General features: G+C 44.4%; 1 protein-coding gene across 3 annotated transcripts in view; it reads left to right on the forward strand.

Moving 5' to 3' along the window:
• BCAS3 (BCAS3 microtubule associated cell migration factor) overlaps nt 1-27,273 on the forward strand; it is a 604,042-nt gene that overhangs the window by 547,774 nt on the left and 28,995 nt on the right. For all 3 annotated transcript variants that reach the window (XM_087924910.1, XM_026710222.2, XM_087924912.1), the window contains one exon: nt 18,135-18,305. In XM_087924910.1, the coding sequence (XP_087781036.1) occupies nt 18,135-18,305 (171 nt within the window). The remainder of the gene's footprint in view (nt 1-18,134; nt 18,306-27,273) is intronic.

A 27,273-nucleotide genomic window follows, 5' to 3' on the forward strand; every position in this document is an offset into this window, starting at 1 on the left:
TTTCTTTCTTTCTTTCGCCTACACATTCTGTTTTTGGAGTAGAGGAGTTATTTTCTTAATTTCTTTCTTTCTTTCCTTCCTTTCTTCCTTCCTTTTTTTTTCTTTCTTTCTTTCTTTCTTTCTTTCCTTCCTTCCTTCCTTCCTTCCTTCCTTCCTTCCTTCCTTCTTCTTTCTCTTTCTTTCGCCTACACATTCTGTTTTTGGAGTAGAGAAGTTATTTTCTTAATTTCTTTCTTTCCTTCCTTTCTTCCTTCCTTTCTTCCTTCCCTCTTTCTTTCTTTCTTTCTTTCTTTCTTTTTTTTTCTTTCTTTCTTTCTTTCTTTCTTTCTTTCTTTCTTTCTTTCTTTCTTTCTTTCTTTCGCCTACACATTCTGTTTTTGGAGTAGAGGAGTTATTTTCTTAATTTCTTTCTTTCCTTCCTTCCTTCCTTCCTTCCTTCCTTCCTTCCTTCTTTCTTTCTTTCTTTCTTTCTTTCTTTCTTTCTTTCTTTCTTTTGTCAATGCACTTCTACTTTTGGAATGAAGGAGTTCTTTTCTTCATTTCCTCATTTCTTTCTCTCTTCTTTCCTTCTTTTTTCCTTCCTTCCTTTTTTTCTTTCTATCTTTCCTTTTTTCCTTTCTTTCGTCTACACATTCTGTTTTGGGAGTAGAGGAGTTATTTTCTTAATTTCTTTCTTTCCTTCCTTCCTTCCCTCTTTCTTTCTTTCTTTCTTTCTTTCTTTCTTTCTTTCTTTCTTTCTTTCTTTCTTTCTTTTGTCAATGCATTCTACTTTTGGAATAAAGTTCTTTTCTTCATTTCCTCATTTCTTTCTCTCTTTCCTTCTTTCTTTTTTCCTTCTTTCCTTTTTTTCTTTCTATCTTTCCTTTTTTCCTTTCTTTTGCCAACACATTCTGCTTTTGAAATGGAGGAATTCTTTTTTAATTTCTTAATTTCTTTCTTTCTCTTTCTCTTTCCTTTTTCCTTTTTTCCTTCTTCTTTCTTTTTTCCTTCCTTCTTTTCCTTCCTTTTTTCCTTTCTTTTGCCAATGCATTCTTCCTTTGGAGTGGAGGAGTTCTTTTCTTAATTTCTTAATTTCCTTCGTTCTCTTTCCTTTTTCCTTTTTTCCTTCCCTTCCTTCTTTCCTTCCTTCCTTTCTTTCTTCCTTTCTTTTCTTTCTTTCTTTCTTTTGCCAACACATTCTGCTTTTGGAGTGGAGGAGTGCCTTCCTTCCTTCCTTCCTTCCTTCCTTCCTTCCTTCCTTCCTTCCTTCCTTCCTTCTTCTTTCTTTCTTCCCTCCTGCCTGCCTGCCTCTTTCTTTCTTTCTTTTTTTTACACATACACACACACAAATTAATAAACAGGAGTGGAGAAAGGACCACCATTCCTTTCAAACCGCTGGGACATTTCGGGTGGGCGTGCAAAGTTTTGGAATATATTCAGTCCAAGATTACAAAACTGTTTAAAGTGAGTTTACTTTTGCTAGGCGAGAGAGAGAGAGAGAGAGAGAGAGAGAAAGAAAGAAAGAGAGACTCCTTTGCACGAGTGTTTTGGCCCAAAGCCCAGCCTTCCTCCAACCTTTTTGCTATATAATAAGCAAAATGTGCCGATTAAGGGCTCATTAAGCTGTCGAATAGTTTCCCCAACTTGGTAAGGCAACTGAATGGGACAGACAGATAAATGGATGGATTCAGTCTCAACTCTTTGAGGAGGGCAAAGGGTTTTCAATGAGGGATCTCCTCCCTCTAGTTTTTAACAACAACCAGGGGGGGGAAGACTTCCTGTTCTATTGTGTTTGAAGTATCTTTTGCGCTGACCGGTCAGGCTTGGATTCATCCATATGGAAGTGTTTCTTCCCAAATTTTTTCCTTTTCTTTTTTCTTTTTTTAATCATTTAAAGGAAGAGAAACGCAGATCCAATTTGCAGATGTCTCTGGTTTGGTTCACAGGCGGCAAGTCCAGATTACCGCAGGTTTCTATAAAAGGGAACCGGCCGAAAGTCGATGGTACAAGAAACCTCATGATGAAAGTTGTGCTTTTAATTGTGCCGGGGATAATATTTCTCTTTTCCCCAACCCCTAACCCCACTCCTCGCTTTCCAGGCCCACCGATTGTGGTATTGGGAGATGAATTTTTGTGTCTTTGGGGAACCTTAGCTTCCTTGAAAACAAAAAGACTCTATGATCTCCAACCAAGACTTCCTAAAAATCTGAAAAGCAGGGGCCGAATAAAATTTCTAGGGTTTAGAGCAGGTGTGTCAAACTCAAGGCCCGCGGGATGCTTTGATGTGCTGGATCCAGCCTGCTGGGATGCTTCGATTTGGCCCGTGGGGGCCCCCTTGGAAACAGACCCGGGCTCCATTTTCTGTGGCAGAGGGCTATCAAAACAAACTAAAAACAAAACAAAAGGAGAAATGTTTCCCCTTTTGCATTTGAGCACGCAGGAAGGGACAGGAAAGGAGAAGGGGGAAGAAGAAAGAAAAAGAAAGGAAGATGGGAAGAGAGCAAGGAAGGAAAAAAGAAGGAAAGGGAAGGAAGGAATAGAAAATAGAATAGAATAGAATAGAATAGAATAGAATAGAATACAATACAATACAATACAATACAATACAATACAATACAATACAATACAATACAATACAATACAATACAATACAATACAATACAATACAATACAATACAATACAATACAATACAATACAATACAATACAATACAATACTTTATTGGCCAAGTATTGGACACACAAAGAATTTGTCTTGGTGCAAATGCTCTCAGTGTACATAAAAGAAAAGATGGATGGATGGATGGATGGATGGAAGGAAGGAAGGAAGGAAGGAAGGAAGGAAGGAAGGAAGGGATAACAACAGATAATCAGAGTTCGAAGGGACCTTGTAGGTCATCTAGTCCAACCCCCTGCCCAAGCCCGAGGCCCTATACCATTTCTGACAGATGGGAGTCCAATCTTTTCTAGAAAGTCTCAAGTGATGATGGTCCCACAACTTCTGAGGACAACTTTTGTTCCATGGGTTGATTGTTCTCACTGTCAGAAAGTTTCTCCTTATTTCTAGGTTGAATCTCTCTCCTTGTTCAGTTTCCATCCATTATTCCTTGTCTGGCCTTCTTCAGATGTTTTAGAAAATAGCTTGACCCTCCCTTGCTCTCTGTGGCAGCCCCTCAAATATTGGAAGACTGCTCTCCTGTCTCCCCTGGTCCTTCTCTTCACTAGACTAGCCAGGCCCAGTTCCTGCAACAGTTGTTCATATGTTTTAGTCTCCAGTCCCCTCATCATCCTGGTTGCTCTTCTCTGCACTCTTTCTAGAATCTTCTAGGGGCTTGGAGAATAACTTGACTCCCTCTTCTTTGGGGCAGCCCCTGAGATATTGGAAGACTGCTATAATTTCACCCCTGGTCCTTTTCTTCACCAGACTAGCCAGACCCAGTTCCTGCAATCATTCATCACATGTTTTGGTCTCCAATGCCCTACTCATTTGATATCCTCTCCTTTGTTTAATTCTCCTCTCTAAATCCAGATTTGCATGCATGCAAATTTCAGGCTGAACCCCTTTTTTTGCCGTCTTTTCCCATGAAGTCCAGGTGCTGCCTCTGGTCACAACGGTTGGGGCAGAATAATTGGACTTCAATTTTCACGTTTAAAGGATAAGCCAGGGAGGCAAACCCAGGGAAATTTCACAGATTTGCAAGACTCGCATTAACTGTCATACATCCGTCCCTGGAACCTTCTCTGTATGCAAGTTTAGAGAAGGAGGGTGAGTTTGAATCAGGCCAGGAAGGCGCTAAGCCAAGTGTTGGTCAGGATCAGGGCCCAGACGGTGCTAGCCTGACCAAGCGGGAATAGAATAGAATTAGAGTAGAGTAGAGTAGAGTAGAGTAGAGTAGAGTAGAGTAGAATTAGACAGTAGAGTAGAGTGAGTAGAGTGAGTAGGTGGGGTAGAGTGAGTGAGTAGAGTGGAATGAGAGTGGGTGATAGCAGACAGCAGACAGAACAGAGCGCACGTGTAGTAGATAGAGTAGAATAGAATTCTTTATTGGCCAAGTGTGACTGGACACACAAGGAATTTGTCTTGGTGCAAATGATCTCAGTGTCCATAAAAAGAAAAGATAAATTCATCAAGAGTCAAGAATCATCAGGTACAACACTTAATGATACTCATAGGGTACAGTAAGCAATCAAATCATACTAGGAAACGGTCAATATAAATCATAAGGATACAAACAGCAAAGTTACAGTCATACAGTCACAAGTGGGAGGGGATGGGTGATAAGGAGTGATGAGAAGATTAACAGTAATAGTAGTGCAGACTTTGTAAATGGTTTGATAGTGTTGTGGCAATTAGTTATTTAGCAGAGAGATGGCATGGGAGGAAAAAGCGTCCTTGTGTCTAGTTGCTGGTGTGCAGCGCTTTATAGCCATTTTGAGGGTAGGAGTTAAAGCGCCATTTCACTTCTTAAGAGTACACACATACACACACACACACCAAATTGGAACTTGCCTCTGTCCACTTTTAGGTGTGCAATTCTCAGTGTATCATACTAATAGATTCAGAGTAGAACAAGGCCTGGCCTGCAAGATCAAAAGTCAGAGCGTCGTGCTGAAATTTTATTGTTATTGCATGCATAGTTTTGAAAAATTAGGTGTAGTGGTTAGGGTGCTGGCTGAGAAACCAGGAGATGTGAGTTCTAGTCCCACCGCAGACAGGTCTAGAGCTCGGAGTCTCCTGGCGATTGGCCCAAAGTCACCCACTGGCTTTCATAGCTAAGGCAGGATTAGAACTCTGTGTCTCCTGGTGATTGGTCTAAAGTCACCCAGCTGGTTTTCATGCTTAAGGCGGAACTAGAATTCACCGTCTCCTGGTAATTGGCACAAAGTCATCTAGCCAGTTTTAATGGCTAAGGCAGGAATAGAACTCAGTTTCCTGGCGATTGGCCCAAAGTCACCCAGCCGGCTTTCATAGCTAAGGCAGAACTAGAATTCACTGTCTCCTGGTTTCTAACCTGCTTTTTTTTTCAACAAGTAGACCAAACTCTTTTATTTATTTATTCCTTAAGAATATATTCGATTGACTCCTAATTGACAGGCTCCAGCAGCAATGCACACATGCGTATGCACATACCAACCATTTAAAAAAAGAGATCCCGTGGTAAAAATCAGATCGCCCCCTCCCCAAATATTCCAATTGTTCTTGCCGTTGCAAACCCAGCGAGGAATTCCTGCTCGAGTTACTTACCACTTGACTCCCTACCCTTAAAAATTGAAACCACATGAGTTGGATGTGACTTTTTATATGTCTTTAAAATCTCTGTGGAACCTTGGCAGAGACTGATTAAACACGAGGGACAGGGCAAAGTTGAGGTTTCTGCGGATGTCAATTGTCTAGGTTTGTTCTTCTTGCAAACGCCCTTGCTGATCCAGGTCCCAGAAACTTGGCCTGACATCCAGCTGTAGCTCCAGATGTTGGCCCAACTGGCTGCGAACCCACTTAGTCTTTTACCTTTTTCAGCCGGCATAAGAAATCCCAGGGGTTTTCCCAACCTATCATAGATCTGCCAAGAGCTGGCTGAGGAATTCTGGGAAATGAAGTCTCTATACATCTTAAAGTCGCCAAGGGCTAACTGGGGAATTCTGGGAGTTGAAGTCCACCCATCTTAAAGGAAGGGTCTTCAAACTTGGCAAGTTTAAGACTTGTGGACTTCAACTCCCAGAATTCCTGAGCTAACATGACTGGCGGAGGAATTCTGGGAGTTGAAGTCCACAAGTCTTAAAGCGGTCAAGTTTGAAGACTCCTGTCCTGTCCTAAAGCTTCCAAGGGCCGACTGAGGGATTCTGGGAGTTGTCTCAGACATCTTAAGTCTTCCAAGAGTTGGCAGAGGGATTCTGGGAGTTGAAGTCCAAATATCTTAAGGCTGCCAAGGGCTGGCTGAGGAATTACGGGGAATGAATTCTACAAATCTTAAAGCTGCCAAGGGCAGGCTGAAGGATTCTGGGAGTTGAAGTCCACACCACCTTAAAGCTGCCAAGGGCTGACTGGGGGATTCTGGGAGTTGAAATCCACAAATCTTAAAGTTCTTAAGGGCAGATTGGGGAATTCTGGGAGTTAAAGTCCAAACATCTTAAGGCTTCTAAGGGCTGATTGAAAAATTCTCACATTTACAACTCTTCCAGCAGCCCGTGTTGATGTGATCAAAATTCAAGCACATGTCAATTACCATGTATTTACAAAACAGCTGCAGCATCTCAGGGTCATATAATCACCATTTACGATTTTCCCAGCTGGCTTCCAACAAACAAAATCAATGGGAAGCTGGATTCGCTTTATGACCGCATGATTCACTTAATAACTGCTTAACAAGCAGGGCAAAAAGGTTTTTTCAAATCAGGCAGGACTCACTGAAAGACCGCCTTGCTGAGGCACAGAAATTCTGTCCTCAGCTGTGGTTATAAGTCAAGGACTACCTGTATTATGAATATTTTGGCCAGAAATTTTGACCATAATTTTTGGAAGCTGGATGCAGGAACTCCCTTGGGGATAGGGGCGGAAAAAAAGTCAAAACAGGCCCCTTCCCCAGAAATTTTGAGATCAATACAAATCTTTTTATGTCTTCAAAGAAAATGCAGTCAAAATGTTGAATTCTTTGACTTTAAAACTCTGGCACTTTTTCTCACAGATTTATGCAAATCCATCCTCGGTTTTTGTGGTATAATTGAAAACTTTTGTTGTTCCAATCAAATGCAACACAAACAGACGCACAAATGCACACCGCCTTCCTCCCGTCAATGATTAAAAATAAAATCAGCTTCCACTCTCCTTCCTCACATATATTTGTGGGTCCAATGAGATTCCTTTCCCCAGTTTTTTTTTTCTTTTTGCAGGCATTTCTACACAAACACGCAACACACCGCAAGGGTTGATCCTGGCCTCCGATAAACCTGCCTGTTTTCTTAAGCGAAACGAGATGGTGTGCTTTTTTGGTTGCCTCTAACAAAATAAAAAATCAAGGTTTTCCTTAGTTTTGGCAAGGCAGTGCCAGTGAGATAGAACTTATACGTCCCAGACTTTTCGGTCAGATCAAAAATGACTTATAAAAAACAGCCGGCATTGCAGTTCGGTGTAAAATTACTCTGTTTCCAATGAATGCGTTTCTGTTTATTCTCATATTTAAAAAAAAAATTAATTCCAAACATTAAAATACAGGTAGTTCTCGACTTACAACCACAATCGAGCCCAACATTTCTATCAGTAAGGGAGTCATTTGTTAATCCATTTTACAACCTTTCTTGCCACCGTTGTTAACTGAATCAGTACAGGCTGAGCAGGTCTTTGCGTGTTTGGGTCTGTGTGTATGTATATATTTCTCACATGAAATTCAGTTGTGATAAAGGTGAAAAATTTGGACTACTTTGATTAATAAAAACAGCCCTGCATTTTATACTTGGTTGTTGGCTGGTTGTATACTTCAAAAGATCACTTAGAATTAAGAAACGTCATAGGTTATGTAAAGAAGAGAGTCAGGATGCAACTTTGCAGAAAGAGAAATATATATAATTGTATTTATAACTACTGCAAAGATGACCAAAAGCCGTTTTTTCTTTCTTTCCCATTTTTCTTTCTTTTCCATTTTCCATTTTTCTCTTTTCCATTTTACTTCGTTCTTTTCTTTCTTTCCCTTTTTTCTTTCTTTTCCATTTTCTGTCTTTCTTTTTTCTTTCTCATTTTTCTTTTTTTCTTTATTTTCCTTTTCTTTCTTTTCCATTTTTTTTCTTTCTTTCCCATTTTTCTTTTTTTAATTTTCTTTTCCATTTTATTTCTTTCTTTCTTCTTTCCTTCCCATTTTTCTTTTTCTTAATTTTCCTTTTCTTTCTTTTCCATTTTACTTCTTTCTTTCTTCTTTCTTTCCCATTTTTCTTTTTTTAATTTTCCTTTTCTTTCTTTTCCATTTTACTTCTTTCTTTCTTCTTTCTTTCCCATTTTTCTTTTTTTAATTTTCTTTTCCATTTTATTTCTTTCTTTTTTCTTTTCTTCCCATTTTTCTTTTTTCTTTCTTTTCCATTTTTCTTTTTTTAATTTTCCATTTTACTTCTTTCTTTCTTCTTTCTTTCCCATTTTTCTTTTTTTTCACTTTCTTTTCCATTTTATTTATTTATTTTTTTTATTTCCTTCCCATTTTTCTTTTTTCTTTCTTTTCCATTTTTCTTTTTCCTTTCTTTCTTGCTCTTTTAAGCTTTCTCCTCGACATCTCTTTTTTCTTCTTACTTCATATCAGCATGCCCTGGTTTTAATTTTAGTTTTTTTTTTTAATGTTGCATAAAATCGTTAAAAAACAACAACCCAGGAATTAAGAAACATCTCTGGACGTGAGCTGCTTATTCACATCCTATCCCCGAAAACGATTAAGGTTAAAAAAAAAAAAATAAGACAAAATAACAGGGCGGGAATTTCCAGAACAGGGGAAAGAAAAATAACACGTATTTCCATTTGAAAGCGGGCAAATAAATTAGGCAATCAAGAGGCCATTAACGCAAAACAGGTGGTTGTCAGGAGAAGCTGAGATAAATTGGCAGATGCTAAGGAGGGGCGCCTGGCCTGGAATGCCGCCTCTATCTCTTGAAAAGATTCCTCTGAAGAATCTTAAATCAATTAATTAGGTGGTTTTCAATGTGTTGATTAAATCTTCCCAACAGTTGCTGGCTAACATAAGCAACCAGCTCTAAAGGCAGAGGTGCCCTTGGCTTGGCTCTCAGGTAAGAGGAGGAGACAACCTGCAGTGAGAAAGTAAAATAACAGAATGACAGAGTTTGAAGGGACCCCGGAGGTCTTCTAGTCCAGCCTCCTGGTCAAGCAGCTTTTCCCAGCCGCCATTTTGTGACAGTGTCCAGGACATGTTCTCAACAGGGTAAATGCGTGGACCTGAAATAGAGATTTCTGCTCCTGGGTTGGTAATTAGAGAGGACTGCTAAGGAATAAGGTACTAGTCCTCATCATACCGTCAGTATGGTTTTTGTTGTAAAGGCAGACACCGCCATCATTAAAGGAACACAGTTGTTAAGCAAATCCATTGTTCACAACGGGCATTTTTTGCTGGTTTCTGGGGGGGAGGGGAAACATCGTAAATGGTGGTCATGTGACCCCAGGACATTGCAAATGGTTGCTAAGCACCCAAAATGCAATCATGTGACCAAGGAGGAACTGGCCATCACAATTGTGAAATCAGATAGTAAGTTCCTTTGGGGGAAGTCTGTCATAACTTCAAACGGCACCATGCAACCTGTTGTAAGTGGAGGACTGCCTATGTGTGGTTTCTGTTTTCTTCCTTGTTTTGAAATAAAATCCCACAGACAATTTAATGGGAGCCATAGGCAGAGAAGCGTGTGTGTGTGTGTGTGTGTGTCTGTGTGTGTCTGTGTGTGTGTAGATAGATGACAGATAGATAGAAAGATAGATGGAAGATAGAGGTGGATGGATGGATGGATGGATGGATAGAGATAGGTGATAGATGGACAGAGATACATAGATAGATGATAGATAGATAAATGGATGGGTGGATTGATGGATGGATGGATAGATAGATAGGTGAAATAGATGAGATAGATAGATATAGATGGTAGGTAGGTAAGTAGGTAGATGATGGATGGATGGAGAGATAGGTGAGATAGATGAGATATATATATATATATATAGATGATAAAATAGATATGTAGGTAGGTAGATAATAGACAGGTGGTAGATAGATAGATAGATGATAGATAGATAGATAGATAGATAGATGATAGATAGATAATAGGTGGTAGATAGATAGATAGGTAGATAGATAGGTAGATAGATCGATATAGACAGACAGATGATGGATGGATAGATAGATAGGGAGAGAGATAGGTACAGAGATATATTAAAAACAAGTAAAATAAACCATTAGAACTTTCCAACCAGGTAATAAGCCTCCCGTTGCTTTCCAAATTTGTAATGCTTGTGATTTGCTTCTGTTTTTTATTGCTTTCCCTATTCAGAACGATAAAACAATGTACAGGATATTTAAAACTTATAAACACGGTAACCCTGGAATGAACATCCCCAAATAACACACCCAGCATACAGTGAAGGCCGGGGTCCCTACGTAGGCCAACGTTTCTATTGCTAAGGAAGACAGTTGATAAGTGACTCTTGCCCCATTTTATGAGCTTTCTTGCCACCGTTGTTAAGTGAATCACTGCAGGTATTAAGTGAGTAACCACGGTTGTTAGGTGAATCAGGTTTCCCCGGTCACTTTGCTTGTCAGAAGGTCGCAAAAGGGGATCCCAGGACACTGCAACCGTCATAAATATGAGTCAGTTGCCCCCCCAAAATAATCTGAATTTTGGTCCCAAGACCGTGCGGATGCTGCAACGGTTGTAAGTCTGAATAACAGTCCTAAGTCACTTTTTTTTTCAGTGCCATTGTAACTTTGAAAGTCTACTAAACAAATGGTTGTAAATGAAGGGACTACCTGTGTCAGATCATCTATCATGGAAAATGGATGTTGTATTTTTGGGGTGGGGAATAGACCGATGGATCACATGTGGTCAAGTTGAAGGTTTTGCCACGAGGCTTCTCACCACCGGGGATAGCTTCGTGGAGATTAGACTGGATTTTGAAAAATCAAGGCTGAACTCCCTGTGTGGTCTCCATTCCCAATAAAGCTTTCGGGGGGCACAGTTAATCTCTGGTCTTGGCCCTCGAATGACCGCCGATCGCATTGCCGCTAATAGCTCTTCATGGGTTTTGCAGGTTTAGGCCTCTCTCTTCTGACTCCCTCCAACCATCCCTGGAACCTACAATGGGCCTCGTCCTCAGTAGCAGGAGTGTGGATGGGAAAGGAGGAGATGAATGAGGAGGAGGAGGAGGAGGAGGAGGAGGAGGAGGAGGAGGAGGAGGAGGAGAGGAGGAGGAGGAGAAAAGATGGAGATGAAGGAGACGGAGAAGGAGATGGAAGGAGAAAGGGAGGAGGGAAAAGGAGGAGAAGGAGAGATGGAGGAGAAAGAGAGGAGGAGGGGGAAAGGAGAAGGAAGAGAGGAAGAGGATTAGTCAGAAGGAGGAGGAGAAGAGGAGGAGGAGGTGGAAAAGAAGGTTAAGGAGAAGAAAAGATGGGGATGAAGAAGGAGATGGAGGAGAGATGGAAGGAGAAAGGGAGGAGGCAAAGGAAGAGGAGAGATGGAGAAAGAGGAGGAGGGGGAAGAAGGAGGAGGAGGAAGAGAGGAGGAGGGGAAAGGAGGAGGAAGAGAGGAGGAGGATTAGTCAAGGAGGAGGAGAGATGGAGGAGGTGGAAAAGAAGGTTAAGGAGAAGAAAAGATGGGGATGAAGAAGGAGATGGAGGAGAGATGGAGTAGAAAGGGGGGAAGAAAAGAGGAAGAGGAAGGAGATGGAGAAGGAGAAGAGATGGAAGGAGAAAGGGAGGAGGCAAAAGGAAGAGGAGAGATGGAGAAAGAGGAGGAGGGGGAAGGAGAAGAGATGGAGGAGAAAGAGAGGAGGAGGGGGAAAGGAGGAGGAAGAGAGGAGGAGGATTAGTCAGAAGGAGGAGGAGAAGAGATGGAAGAGGTGGAAAAGAAGGTTAAGGAGAAGAAAAGATGGGGATGAAGAAGGTGGAGAAGGAGAAGAGATGGAAAGAGAAAGGGGGAAGGAGGAGGATAGACCTTCTAATGGTCTCCAGAAACTACTTTCAAAAGTTTAGCCTCTTTCTCCTCTTCCCTTTTTCCTTCCTTTTCTTCTCCATCTCCTTTTCATCTCATTATTTTCTTCTCTTTAACCTTCTTTTCCTCCTCCTCCTCCTCCTCCTCCTCCTTCTCCTCCTCCTCCTCCTCGATCCAAGCCCAGAAAAACAACAATAAAAAAGCCAAGCCAAGGGCTTTGATCCCACTCTGGTTTGATTTCTTCGGGGGCGGAGGGCATCCGGGTGCCCCCTTATCTGCCCTCTTTGCTGATCCGTGGATTAGCCCGGGGCGGCCCTGCGTGTTTACCACCCCGTTATCAGCCCCGTCCTTCGGCCAAGTTATCAGAGGAAGCGACGCCTGCCGCCGGGACCTGGTCTCTCGCCCTTTCTATGACGACCTGTCAAGAGGCCAAGAGTGAGCTGTGAAACTGGGCAGCTCTGCAGATCCTTCCCTGACGGCTGATCAAAGGGGCGCTCCAGGCCCCTGATAACTGGCCAAGGGTGGCTGGGCTTTTAACTCAAGGGAAAAGCCGAGCCATCGCTTCTCCTTCCTGCCTGCCAGGCAGCCGAATGGCAAAAACCAGGCCTGCAGATTCGGTTACCTAATTGCCGAGCGAAACGGTATGCCATCCAGAGTCAAAGCTACCCCTGTAATCTCATTCCAAGGGGGGGGGTGATTGAACGGCTGCCCATCCCAGGCAGCCCCCGTGGTGTAAGTGCCTCCGATATATACTATATGTACATATAAATATACATATACATATATATGTTTTCTTAAGTTTTCACGGGTACTTACATGTATGGCATTCAGCTTCGTTCGGGTATTTTCCCACGTCATTGTAGTTGTGCTTTTAAAGTTGTAGCAATGTTTTGGCAGAATCTCATCTGCCATCATCAGGCTTCATCAGGAAAAATACCCGAACAAAGCTGAATGCCATATACATACATATATACATACATGCATACATATACATACATATATATATATACATACATACATATTTGTTTTCTGAGGTTCTCACGGGTATTTGTATGTGGATCTTTGGTTGTTCGGGTTTTCTCCCGCGTAAGATTCGAAGTATCTAGGCAACGTTTCGATGAAGTCTCATTCATCATCTTCAGGCTTCTGTCTTCGGCTCTTGCTTCTCAGGCATTGACCACTCTGTTGCTGAAGTTGTACTTTCTGCAATCAAGTTTCGAGCGCTTGACATTGAGTTTGTACCTGTTGTGTGCTCTTATATTGTTGCGGTTGAAGCTGAAGTAGTCATTGACTAGTAGGACATTGTAGCAGATAATATTGAGTAGTATGCTTAGGTCCAACCACAGGCGACATAGTTTGAGGTTGTCCAAGCCCAAAATTTCAAGCCTGGTGATATAAGGTATTCTGTTGCGAGCAGAGGAATGTAGAAACTTCTCGTGAAATACTTCTGGACTTGTTCAATTGTATTAATGTCCGATGTACAGTGCGGATTCCAGACAGATGAGCTGTATTCGAGTATTGGTCTAGCAAAGGTTTTGTATGATGATGAATTCTAGTCCCTCGTTAGGCACGAAAGTTGGCTGGGTGACTTTGGGGCCAATCACCAAGAGACAGCTGAAGAATTCTGGGAGTTGAAGTCCACACATCTTCAAGCTACCATAGTCTGGAAACACTGGTCTATTAGGACATAGCATGTTCTTTTAAATTACCGGCAATCTCTTTCTCTGCAAAGTATTCACTTTGATTTATTTCCTGCTAGAAATGTAAAAGATTTCATGACTTGTTTATAGGGTTTTTAGGTATTAATTCTTCGAACGTGTGCAACCAAGGACAGCGCAACCGTCATAAGTACATGCCAGTTGCCAAGTGCCTGAATTTTTGATCACATGACCCTGGGACGCTGCAACGGCCGTGGCGCCAGGACCAAACCCAGAATCCCCCTTTTCGCAGTGCCGCTGTGAAGCGGTCGTAAAGCTGAGGAGTCCCTTGTATTCTGACCTTTGCCGGATTCTCTTTTGCAGGGACCTTTGACCGGAGCATGACCCTTCTGGAAGTTTGTGGAAGTTGGCCGGAGAGCTTCGGGCTGCGCCACCTGTCTTCCCTGGAGCAGACGGACGAGGGCCTTCGGGAAAGGCTGGCCGATGCCATGTCTGAGTCACCCAGCCGGGACGTGCGGCAGCTTCTGGAACAGGTACAAAGGAGATGTGTGATCAGAACTCAAGACTCCCTCTCTTATCCAATGGTGATTTCCTTTCATTCATTTATAACCTTCCGTTCTTCCCAGGTTTTTGTTCCTGTGAGTAAAAACCCTTACGAGAAGGGCATTTCCCAGGAACCTATCATTGGCCTATTTATAAAGCCACTGGGGCTCGGCTGCCCTCGTCCCTTCCTTCGGTATATTCCTGGAACTCTCAAAATAAAAATAAAAATTGCATTTTCCCGGCCAACAGTGGTCCAGAAAGGCCTTGAATCTAAAGCACAGATGTTCCTGCTGAGGCTCTCTGGGGTTACATGATTCTGGGGATGGAGGAAGTTTCGGATCAGCTCCTGGTTTTCAGCTCTTGGCCCCTGACCTCAAGGGCTATAAATGCTTCCGGATCAGGCTGGGATTTCACGGGGGAAATAAATTCCAATTTGTTCCTTTGTTGTTGTTGCTTGGTTACTTTCCTCGGCCCTTTCTTCGCTCGAGCCTGAGGGACTACAACTCCCATCACTCCCCTACTAGCACGGTCCACTCTCTCAGACAGCAGGATGGGAGTTCGGATGCACCACATCTGGACACGTTGAGGAGGAATGCCTTAGCGAGCTCCCTAGGATTGGAAAGCCGGTTTGCTCTAGTGGGAAAAGCAACAGAAGCTGGGGGACCATGAGTTCTAGTCCTGCCTTAGGCATGAAAACCAGCTGGGTGACTTTGAGCCACTCACCAGGAGACAGTGAGTTCTAGTCCCGCCTTAGGTATGAAAGGAGTGCCAATCACTAGGAGACAGCGAGTTTTAGTCTCACCTTAGGCATGAAAACCAGCTGGGTGACTTTGAGCCAATCACCAGGAGACAGTGAGTTCTAGTTCCGTTTTAAGCATGAAAGCCAACTGGATGACTTTGAGCCAATCACCAGGAGACAGTGAGTTTTAGTCTCAACTTAGGCATGAAAACCAGCTGGGTGACTTTGGGCCAATCACCAGGAGACAGGAAGTTCTAGTTCCGCCTTAGGCATGAAAACCAGCTGGGTGACTTTGAGCCAATCACCAGGAGACAGTGAGTTTTAGTCTTACCTTAGGCATGAAAACCAGCTGGGTGACTTTGGGCCAATCACCAGGAGACAGGAAGTTCTAGTTCCACTTAGGCATGAAAACCAGCTGGGTGACTTTGAGCCAATCACCAGGAGACAGTGAGTTTTAGTCTCACCTTAGGCATGAAAAAACCAGCTGGGTGACTTTGAGCCAATCACCAGGAGACAGTGAGTTCTAGTTCCGTTTTAAGCATGAAAGCCAACTGGATGACTTTGAGCCAATCACCAGGAGACAGTGAGTTTAGTCTCACCTTAGGCATGAAAACCAGCTGGGTGACTTTGGGCCAATCACCAGAAGACAGGAAATTCTAGTTCCGCCTTAGGCATGAAAACCAGCTGGGTGACTTTGAGCCAATCACCAGGAGACAGTGAGTTTTAGTCTCACCTTAGGCATGAAAACCAGCTGGGTGACTTTGGGCCAATCACCAGGAGACAGGAAGTTCTAGTTCCGCCTTAGGCATGAAAACCAGCTGGGTGACTTTGAGCCAATCACCAGGAGACAGTGAGTTTTAGTCTCACACCATAGGCATGAAAAACCAGCTGGGTGATGGGCCAATCACCAGGAGACAGGAAGTTCTAGTTCCGCCTTAGGCTTGAAAACCAGCTGGGTGACTTTGAGCCACTCACGCAGGAGACAGTGAGTTCTAGTCCTTCAGCTTAGGCATTTTCCCCACGTCACCAGTTGTGCTTTTAAAGTTGTAGCAACGCTTTTGGTAGACTCATCTGAGGCTTCACTAGGGAAAATACCGGAACAAAGCTGAATGCCATATACATACATACATACATACATACATACATACATACATACATATATACATATATACATATATATATATATATGTATATGTTTTCTAAGGTTCTCGCAGGTATTTGTATGTGGATCTTATTCAAAGGCTTTCTCTGCAAGATTTAGCAGGATCTGCTGCACGTCGTTACGATGAAGTCTCATCATCATCTTCAGGCTTTCATCTTCGCTCTGTGCAGGCTTCTTCGCCTCATAGGAGTGCACTCTGAGAAGCACAGTGAGCTGAAGACAGAAGCCTGAAGATGATGAATGAGACTTCATCAAACGCTTGCCCAGATACCACCAATCTTACGCGGAGAAACCCGAATAACCAAAGATCCATATATGTATATATATACACACACACATACACACACACACACACACATATAAATATAGTATATATATATATATATATATATATATATATATATATATATATGTATATGGCGTATATATATACACACACACACACACACACACTTTGAAGTGATCTGGAGGCCGCAATCTAATCTTTGCATTTAGTCAAATGTCAGGTTTTTATTTTCATAATTTTTTTGGGGGGAATTAGGAAAACAACTGCAAGTAGTTGAGGGAATTATTACTGTTTAAGCTGTAAATGTTGGATTTTGATTTGATTTGATTTGATTTGTCAATCGCTTACAAGGAATAGGTATAAGTATAAACATAGTTATGAATACATGAAATGAATGCATATAATAAAAATAAAAAGAAACAATAGGACAGGGAGGGTAGGCACATTGGTGCGCTTTATGCACGCCCCCTACAGACCTCTTAGGGAGAGGGGTGAGGTCAATAGTCGTCTAAGGTTAACGTGTTTGGGGCAGAAACCACAGAGTCAGGTAGAGTATTCCAGACATTGACCACTCTGTTGCTGAAGTCGTATTTTCTTCAGTCAAGTTTGGTGCAATTAACCTTGAGTTTGTATCTATTGTGTGCTCTTGTGTTGTTATGGTTGAAGCTGTAGTATTCATTGACAGGTAGGACGTTGCAATGTATTTTTTAATTTTGCACCCGCATCTCGAACGGCAGTCTCTCCCTTTGTTTGGGTGCCCCGTCTTGGGTTTACGGTCCCTGGTTTGTGTCACCGTCAGGCCACCGCCAAAGTCAACCAGGTTGAGAAACAGCTTGTCTAGTAGTTAAGGCACTCGGTTAGAAAGAGTTCTAATCCCACCTTAGCCATGAAAGCTGGCTGGATGACTTTGGGCCAATCACCAGGAGACTGTGAGTTCTAGTCGCTCCTTAGGAAGGAAAACTGGCTGGGTGACTTTTATTTATTTTATTTTTATTTATTTGATTTGTCAATCGCTTACAAGATAATAGGTGTAAGTATAAACATGATTGTTCCTACATGAAATGGGTATGAATAAAAGGGGACATTAGGACAGGGATGGTAGGCACAATGGTGCACTTATGCACGCCCCTTACAGACCTCTTAGGAATGGGGTGAGGTCAACAGTCAACAGTTGGAGGTTAAAATCTCAGGGGTTTAAGGATATAACAACAGAGTCAGGTAGTGCATTCCAGGCATTGACCACTCTGTTGCTGAAGTCATACTTTCTGCAATCAAGTTTCGAGCTCTTGACATTGAGTTTGTATCTGTTGTGTGCTCTTGTATTGTTGCGGTTGAAGCTGAAGTAGTCATTGACTAGTAGGACATTGTAGCAGATAATATTGAGTACTATGCTTAGGTCCAACCACAGGCGACATAGTTTGAGGTTGTCCAAGCCCAAAATTTCAAGCCTGGTGATATAAGGTATTCTGTTGCGAGCAGAGGAATGTAGTAACTCTTCTCGTGAAATACTTCTGGACTTGTTCAATTGTATTAATGTCCGATGTACAGTGAGGATTCCAGACAGATGAGCTGTATTCGAGTATTGGTCTAGCAAAGGTTTTGTATGATGATGAATTCTAGTCCCGCCTTAGGCACGAAAGTTGGCTGGGTGACTTTGGGGCCAATCACCAAGAGACAGCTGAAGAATTCTGGGAGTTGAAGTCCATACATCTTCAAGTTACCATAGTCTTGAAACACTGGTCTATTAGGACATAGCATGTTCTTTTAAACTACTGGCAATCCCTTTCTCTGCGAAGTATTCACTTCGATTTACTTCCTGTTAGAAATGCAAAAAAATTCATGGCTGTGTGCTTGACTGGTTTATAAGGTTTTTCGGTATTAATTCTTCAAACGTGTGCAACCCAGGACAGCGCAACCGTCATAAGTACATGCCAGTTGCCAAGTGCCTGAATTTTTGATCACATGGCCCTGGGACGCTGCAACGGCCGTGAGCGCCAGGACCAAACCCAAGTCCCCTTTTCGCAGTGCCGTCATAAACGGTCGTAAGCCGAGGAGTCCCTTGTATTCTGACCTTTGCCGGATTCTCTTGCAGGGACCTTTGACCGGAGCATGACCCTTCTGGAAGTTTGCGGAAGTTGGCCGGAGAGCTTCGGGCTGCGCCACCTGTCTTCCCTGGAGCAGACGGACGAGGGCCTTCGGGAAAGGCTGGCCGATGCCATGTCTGAGTCACCCAGCCGGGACGTAGCGGCAGCTTCTGGAACAGGTACAAAGGAGACGTGTGATCAGAACTCAAGACTCCCCTCTCTTATCCAATGGTGATTTCCTTTCATTCATTTATAACCTTCCGTTCTTCCCAGGTTTTTTTGTTCCTGTGAGTAAAACCCCCGAGAAGGGCATTTCCCAGGAACCTATCATTGGCCTATTTATAAAGCCACTGGGGCTCGGCTGCCCTTGTCCCTTCCCGGTATATTCCTGCAACTCCCCAAAATAAAAATAAAAATTGTATTTTTCCGGCCAACAGTGGTCCAGAAAGGCCTTGAATCTAAAGCACAGATGTTCCCGCTGAGGCTCTCTGGGGTTACATGATTCTGGGGATGGAGGAAGTTTCGGATCAGCTCCTGGTTTTCAGCTCTTGGCCCCTGACCTCAAGGGCTATAAATGCTTCCGGATCAGGCTGGGATTTCACGGGGGGAAATAAATTCCAATTTGTTCCTTTGTTGTTGTTGCTTGGTTACTTTCCTCAGCCCTTTCTTCGCTCGAGCCTGAGGGACTACAACTCCCATCACTCCCCTACTAGCACGGTCCACTCTCTCAGACAGCAGGATGGGAGTTCGGATGCACCACATCTGGAGGAGGAATGCCTTAGCGAGTTCCCTAGGATTGGAAAGCCGGTTTGCTCTAGTGGGAAAAGCAACAGAAGCTTGGGGACTCCGAGTTCTAGTCCCGCCTTAGGCATGAAAACCAGCTGAGTGACTCTGAGCCACTCACTAGGAGACAGTGAGTTCTAGTCCCGCCTTAGGCATGAAAACCAGCTGGGTGACTTTGAGCCACTCACCAGGAGACAGTGAGTTCTAGTCCCGCCTTAGGCATGAAAACCAGCTGGGTGACTTTGAGCCACTCACCAGGAGACAGTGAGTTCTAGTTCCGCCTTAGGCATGAAAACCAGCTGGGGGACTTTGAGCCAATCACCAGGAGACAGTGAGTTCTAGTTCTGCCTTAGGCATGAAAGCCAACTGAGTGACTTTGAGCCAATCACCAGGAGACAGTTAGTTCTAGTTCCACCTTAGGCATGAAAACCAGCTGGGGACTTTGAGCCAATCACCAGGAGACAGTGAGTTCTAGTTCTGCCTTAGGCATGAAAACCAGCTGGGTGACTTTGAGCCACTCACCAGGAGACAGTGAGTTCTAGTCCCGCCTTAGGCATGAAAACCAGCTGGGTGACTTTGAGCCACTCACCAGGAGACAGTGAGTTCTAGTTCTGCCTTAGGCATGAAAACCAGCTGGGGACTTTGAGCCAATCACCAGGAGACAGTGAGTTCTAGTTCTGCCTTAGGCATGAAAGCCAACTGAGTGACTTTGAGCCACTCACCAGGAGACAGTTAGTTCTAGTTCCACCTTAGGCATGAAAACCAGCTGGGGACTTTGAGCCAATCACCAGGAGACAGTGAGTTCTAGTCCTGCCTTAGGCATGAAAGCCAACTGAGTGACTTTGAGCCACTCACCAGGAGACAGTGAGTTCTAGTTCTGCCTTAGGCATGAAAACCAGCTGGGTGACTCTGAGCCACTCACCAGGAGACAGTGAGTTCTAGTTCTGCCTTAGGCATGAAAACCAGCTGGGGACTTTGAGCCAATCACCAGGAGACAGTGAGTTCTAGTCCTGCCTTAGGCAAAGCCAACTGAGTGACTTTGAGCCACTCACCAGGAGACAGGGAGTTCTAGTCCCACCTTAGGCATGAAAACCAGCTGGAGGACTTTGAGCCAATCACCAGGAGATAGTGAGTTCTAGTTCCGCCTTAGGCATGAAAACCAGCTGGAGGACTTTGAGCCAATCACCAGGAGACAGTGAATTCTAGTCCTGCCTTAGGCATGAAAGCCAACTGAGTGACTTTGAGCCAATCACCAGGAGACAGTGAGTTCTAGTCCCGCTTTAGGCATGAAAGCCAACTGAGTGACTTTGAGCCACTCACCAGGAGACAGTGAGTTCTAGTCCCGCCTTAGGCATGAAAACCAGCTGGAGGACTTTGAGCCACTCACCAGGAGACAGTGAGTTCTAGTTCCGCCTTAGGCATGAAAACCAGCTGGGTGACTCTGAGCCACTCACTAGGAGACAGTGAGTTCTAGTTCTGTCTTAGGCATGAAAACCAGCTGGGGGACTTTGAGCCAATCACCAGGAGACAGTGAGTTCTAGTCCTGCCTTAGGCATGAAAACCAGCTGGGTGACTCTGAGCCACTCACCAGGAGACAGTGAGTTCTAGTTCCACCTTAGGCATGAAAACCAGCTGGGGACTTTGAGCCAATCACCAGGAGACAGTGAGTTCTAGTCCTGCCTTAGGCATGAAAGCCAACTGAGTGACTTTGAGCCAATCACCAGGAGACAGTGAGTTCTAGTCCTGCTTTAGGCATGAAAGCCAACTGAGTGACTTTGAGCCACTCACCAGGAGACAGTGAGTTCTAGTTCCGCCTTAGGCATGAAAACCAGCTGGGTGACTCTGAGCCACTCACTAGGAGACAGTGAGTTCTAGTTCTGCCTTAGGCATGAAAACCAGCTGGGGGACTTTGAGCCAATCACCAGGAGACAGTGAGTTCTAGTCCTGCCTTAGGCATGAAAACCAGCTGGGTGACTCTGAGCCACTCACCAGGAGACAGTGAGTTCTAGTTCCACCTTAGGCATGAAAACCAGCTGGGGGACTTTGAGCCAATCACCAGGAGACAGTGAATTCTAGTCCTGCCTTAGGCATGAAAGCCAACTGAGTGACTTTGAGCCAATCACCAGGAGACAGTGAGTTCTAGTCCTGCTTTAGGCATGAAAGCCAACTGAGTGACTTTGAGCCACTCACCAGGAGACAGTGAGTTCTAGTCCCGCCTTAGGCATGAAAACCAGCTGAAGGACTTTGAGCCAATCACCAGGAGATAGTGAGTTCTAGTCCCGTTTCAGACATGAAAGCCAACTGGGTGACTTTGAGCCAATCACCAGGAGATAGTGAGTTCTAGTCCCGTTTCAGACATGAAAGCCAACTGGGTGACTTTGAGCCACTCACCAGGAGACAGTGAGTTCTAGTCCTGCCTTAGGCATGATGGTGTGGTGTCCTTTAGTTGGAAAACCTTTGGGTGCTACAATCCCCGGTTCATTGTTGTCCACATTGTTGGGAGATTCTGGGGGTTCCAGACCAGAAGTTGAGAGAAGCTGTTCTATGGTGTCTCATATGATCCAAAGCAGTCAGATGATGTTGGAAAGGAGAGAAGGATGGATGAATCCATTTGAACCAAGGGGGACCGACCGGCTGTGAGCTTTAAAAGCTGTAATATTCCAATAAATGGTTACATTTATTTATATTAGCCAGTACAGCTATTGTACTGGACTGCTTTGGCTCGGAGACTTGACCGTGAAAATCACCCTTATTCTTTCTCGCACCCGCTTTGCACCCACCAGGAATGTTTCTCACACACACACACACACACCATGTGTGTATCACAGTTGGCAGCTCTGCACAGAAGAGAATTGGGGTGTGTAATTATCTGCCTTCGACAAAGTGCTGGCTACCCTAATCCAAATTAATCCATCTTCACCAGAGTCCATTACTGTGGTAAATTAAAGGGCCCATTAACATAAATGGCACGGCTCTTAGGAGATTATGCTCAAGAGGCCTTAGGGATCGGAGAACGCTTGCAAATTACAAATGCTGTCTGCGTTGGGTGAGCAGGGCTGGCGTTCAGCAAATTTCTGGCTGGAGTGACCGCTAAGGAACCCCAATAGCATCAGAACCGGAGCTAGGTAGAGGAACACAGGTAGGCCAGGTAGAAAAAGATCAGAGGAAAAGGGGAAAAGGGAGAGAGGGAAGGAGAAAGGAAGAGGGAGGGAAGGAAAGAGAGGGAGGGAGGGAGGGAGGAAGGAAGGAGGTAAGGAAGGAAGAGAGGGAGGGAGGGAAAGAGGGATGAAGAAAAGGAAGGAAGGAAGGAAGGAAGGAAAGGAGAGAGGGAAAGAGAGGGATGAAGAAAGGGAAGGAAGGAAAGGAGAGAGGGAAAGAGGGATGAAAAGAAGGAAGGAAGGAGAGAGGGGAAGAGAGGGATGGAGGGAGAGAGGATGAAAGGAGAGAGGGAAAGCGAATGGAGGAAAAACAGGAAGGGAGGGAGGGAGGGAGGGAGAAGATGTACAGAGGGGAAAGAGGAATGGAGGAAGAAAAGAAGGAAGGAGGGAAGATGGAGGGAGAGAGGGATGAAGGAAGGAAGGAAGATGGAGAGTGGGAAAGAGAGGGAGGGGGAATGGGAAAGAGAGGGAGCAAATCAGGAAGGAAGGAGATAAGAGAAAGAAGGAAGGGAGCATGGTGAAAACAGGAGGGAAGGGAAGGAGGGAGGGATAGGAGAAGAAAGGAGTGGATAGGAGAATGGAGGGAGGAAAGAAGAAAGGAGGGATGAAGGGATGAAGGAAGGAAGCAAGGAAGATGGACAGAAGGAAAGAGGGAAAGAATGAATTCTAAATTATAAGCAGAAGTCCGTTCTGTTCTACCTCAGAACTTTTCTTCCACCGCCACAGGACTGTTTTCTCTTGGAATGTTTTAGAATTTCTTTCAAATTTTGAGTGGTGGTTTTGAGCATCCTTTACTGACGAGGCATGGTGGTGAATCTGCTAGCAGTGATCGTGACATTTCGTGTTAAAATCTTTCGTCTTCGGGGCACTTTGACCAACAAGAGGGGAACCCCAAGACTGTAGTCCAGTTCTCTCACCTTCTCTTGATGGTTCAGAGCAGCCCAGCGCAGAGAAAGGAAAGTCATCCCCGTGCAAAAAAAAACCCCTGTGGTTTTCTACTTGGGTGTGTCTGCAGCCAGGCAAGACTGCGGCGGAAATACAAGTAATCCTCAACTTACGGCCACAGTTGAGCCCGAAATTTCTATTGCTGAGCAAGACCATTGTCAAGTGAATTTTGGCCCACGTTACGACCTTCGCTTTCACCGTTGTTAAGTGGATTCACTGGTTTTGATCGTGCGGCCTCGGGGATTCTGTGGACGGTTATAATTCAAGGACTGATTCCGAGTCATGCTTTGTAGTGCCGTTGTCATATTGAACGGTCGCTAAACAAATAGTTGTAAGTTGAGGACTGCCTGTAGAGCCAAAAATAAATTCCCCTGTTGCTTGCCTTTCCGGGAGCAGGTAGTCCTCGACTTACGACCACAATTAAGCCCAGAATTTAAGTAGCTAAATGAAACATTTTTTTTCAGTGAGTTCAGCCCCTGTTGTATGATTTTTTTCTTGCCACGGTTGTTAAGATAATAATAATAACAGATAATCAGAGTTGGAAGGGACCTTATAGGTCAGTGGTGGTTAAACTTTTTGGGCTCCTGTGCCAAAAATTGTGTGTGCGCTTGTACTCACACGCTCATGTGCCCGCACCCAGAAGACAATGTGCATGCCCTACACACACCCCCTGCGCATGCATACGCAATCTCCCCCGCCACCCCCTTACCTGCACTGCGCCTCACAGCTGATTTTCAGCTGGTTTGAGGCCTTTTTTGGCCTCCCACAGGCTTTGCAAGCCGAATAATAGGCCCATTTAGTCACTTCCGGTATTACAGTTTGCCTGCTGCTTGCGTGCCGGCACAAATAGCTCTGCGTGCCACGCATGCCATAGGTTCGCCATCACGGTTATAGGTCATCTAGTCCAACTCCCCACCCAAGCGGGAGACCCTACACCATTTCTGACAAATGGCAGACAAATGGGAGTCATGACTCTTGTTAAGTTAGCAACACGGTCGTTAAGTGAATTAAGTTATGACTAAAGTTAACGAGTAGGTAAGAGTAGTGAACAATAACAATTAATGTAATTAACAATTGTAAAACTAGTATCAATAATGTTGTGTCAAGTTTACAGGTCAGAATAAATTTAAAAAAAAAACACTTCACATTTGTTAAGTGAGTTTGATCCCGTTTTACGAACTTTCTTGCCACAGTTGTTAAGCAGTCGTTAAGTTAGCAACACGGTCATTAAGTGAATCTGTCTTCCCCCACCCATTGACTTTGCTTATCGCAAAAGGGGATCCCAAGACGCTGCAACCGTCATAAATAGGAATCTGTTACTAAGTTCCTAGATTTTGATCATGTGACTGTTGGGAAGCTGTAACGGTCGTAATTGTGAAGAACGGCCATATGTCACTTTTCTCAGCGCCGTTGTAACTTGGAATGGTCACTCAATGAACAGCTGTCAGTCAAGGTCTACCTGTAGAGCCTCCCTTGTTAAAAAGAGTGTGTGTGGTTTTTTTTAATTGGACTTTCATTTTTGCGTAGGATTCTATATTGGTTCCCTTAAGTAAAAAATAACTCGGGATTTTGGCACAAAGAGGGAAGTGGAATACAGAGGAATAGGAAATGATCCATAATGTAGGAAAAGGGTAATTTTATCCCATCCAAGGAAATGAAACGAAAGGGGACCGGGGAATAAAAAAGGAAAAAAACCACTCACAAATTCCCCAAGAAAAGACAAGTTTATTTGTGACTGCCGCGTAGCTGCCTGAGAAATCCATGCGCTCGTCTCTCGTCTCACAAGTCTGAAGTGACTTTCAAATGGACTGGAACCTCATGGGCAAGTATAGGTAGTCTTCGATGTACGGCCACCACGGAACCCAAATTTTCCTGATGCTCAGCCAGACTGTTGTTCAGTGGGTTTCGGCCGCCATTTTACAACCTATCTTTCCACCGTTGTTAAGCAAATTGCTGCGGTTTTCATGTTAGTGGCGTGGTTGTTCTGTGAGTCTGGCTTCCCCGTTGATTTTGCTCAAAAGGGTCTAGGACAATTTGCCACAGCCAACTCACCCCAGCCCACTCTCTGCAAGAACGATTTAACAATTCTATTTAATTGTTTCAAATAAAATTTAAAAATATTTTAATTCACGTTTCATTCTGTCCCTCCTTTGGCGTCCTTTCTTTCATGATTCTACTCCACATTTCTTTGATATTGGGGTAACTCTTGTCCCGCAGCAAGTTCTCCCACGGCGAGTTGGTTGTGGCAAGCTTTTTGATCACGTTGAGTTGGCCATGGTGAGTTGGCCATAATGAGTTGGCCGTGGCGAGTTAGCTGTGGCGAGCTGGCCATGGTGAGTTAGCTTGTGATGAGTTGGCCATGGTGAGTTGGCCATAATGAGTTGGCCGTGGCGAGTTAGCTGTGGCGAGCTGGCCATGGTGAGTTAGCTTGTGATGAGTTGGCCATGGTGAGTTGGCCATAATGAGTTGGCCGTGGCGAGTTAGCTGTGGCGAGCTGGCCATGGTGAGTTAGCTTGTGATGAGTTGGCCATGGTGAGTTGGCCATAATGAGTTGGCCGTGGCGAGTTAGCTGTGGCGAGCTGGCCATGGTGAGTTAGCTTGTGATGAGTTGGCCATGGTGAGTTGGCCATAATGAGTTGGCCGTGGCGAGTTAGCTGTTGCGAGCTGGCCATGGTGAGTTAGCTTGTGATGAGTTGGCCATGGTGAGTTGGCCATAATGAGTTGGCCGTGGCGAGTTAGCTGTGGCGAGCTGGCCATGGTGAGTTACCTTGTGATGAGTTGGCCATGGTGAGTTGACTATGGCAAGTTAGCCATGGAAGGTTGGTTGTAGTAAGATGGCCGTGGTGAATTGTCATAGACCCTTCCGAGGAATCTTCTGTCCTCCATTCTGTGCTATGATCCAAGATGACAGGTCGTGAAAACCAGGCGCTGGAGAATAGGGGCAGAAGAGGGGAAATCCGGCCATGACCCCAGGATGGGGTTCCAGAATGAGCGTGGGAAACTGCTGCACGACACAGAACACAGATAGTCTTACAACAGTTAGTGACCATTTGAAGTTATAACGACCTTCTGATGAGGAAAGTCAACAGAGGAGCCAGGTTTGCTTAACAACCGTGTGACTAGCATAACAACCGGACTGATTCAATTGTGGCGAGACCAGCTGAAAAAGGGACAAGATTCACTTAACGACTGTTCTGGCTTAACAACAGAAATTTTGAACTCGGTTGTAGTCGTAAGTCGAGGACTTCCTGTACTGGACGAGGGCTCGTTAAATTGGCCTCTTATGCTTCTTGAGAGATTCCGTTTCTTGAATAAATATACACTTTGCAGCATATTAACCTATTTGGTGCTCAGTTTAGGAATTACTAATGGATCCAGATGGCCGCGGCTCTTAAAATAAAGCCTATTTCTGTTTTATTCCTTCAGGATGCTATTAGCACCTGCTCGCCCCTTTCCTTCCTCCCCTCCCTCCCTCTTTCTCTCTCTCTCTCTCTCTCTCTCTGTCTGTCCATCTGCTCTCCATTCCTTCACTAACCCACACATCTGCTTTCCTATCTGGAAGTACCAGGTGGTCCTCAACTTCCGACCACAAATGGGGACAGGAATTTCTGTTCCGAAGCTAGATAGCGGTTACGTGAGTCACATTCAATTGTATGAACGTTTTGCCGTGGTTGTTAAGTGAATCACATGGTGAGGAGGAGATGAAGGAGAAGAAAAGAAGAGGAGGAGGAGATGAAGGAGGAGATGAAAGAATAAGGAGAGGAGGAGAAGGAGAAGAACAGAAAAAGGAGAAGAGGAGATGAAGAAGAAGAAAAGAAGAAGAAAAAGAGGAGGAGGAGGAGATGAAGAAGGAGATGAAAGAATGAGGAGAGGAGGAGGAGGAGGAGGAGAACAGGAGGAGGAGGAGAGGAGGAAGAGAGGAAGAAAAGAGGAAGAGGAAATGAAGGAGGAAATGAAGGAACGAGGAGGAAGAAAAGAAGAAGAGGAGGAGGAGATGAAGGAACGAGGAGGAGGAGGAGAAGAAGAGGAGGAGATGAAGGAGGAGATGAAGGAACAAGGAGGAGGAGGAGGAGAAGAAGAGGAGGAGGAGGAGGAAGAAGAGGAGATGGAGGAGGAGGACGATGAGAAGGAGGAGGAGGAGGAGGAGGAGAAGAAGAGGAGGAAGAAGAAGAGGAGGAAGAAGAAGAAGAAGAAGAAGAAGAAGAAGAAGAAGAAGAAGAAGAAGAAGAAGAAGAAACAACATCAACAATTCTATGGCATA

This window comes from Pseudonaja textilis, chromosome 1 (genome assembly GCF_049901715.1).
Source record: "Pseudonaja textilis isolate UNSWEBS1 chromosome 1, rPseTex1.2, whole genome shotgun sequence".
Taxonomy (NCBI): Eukaryota; Metazoa; Chordata; class Lepidosauria; order Squamata; family Elapidae; genus Pseudonaja; species Pseudonaja textilis.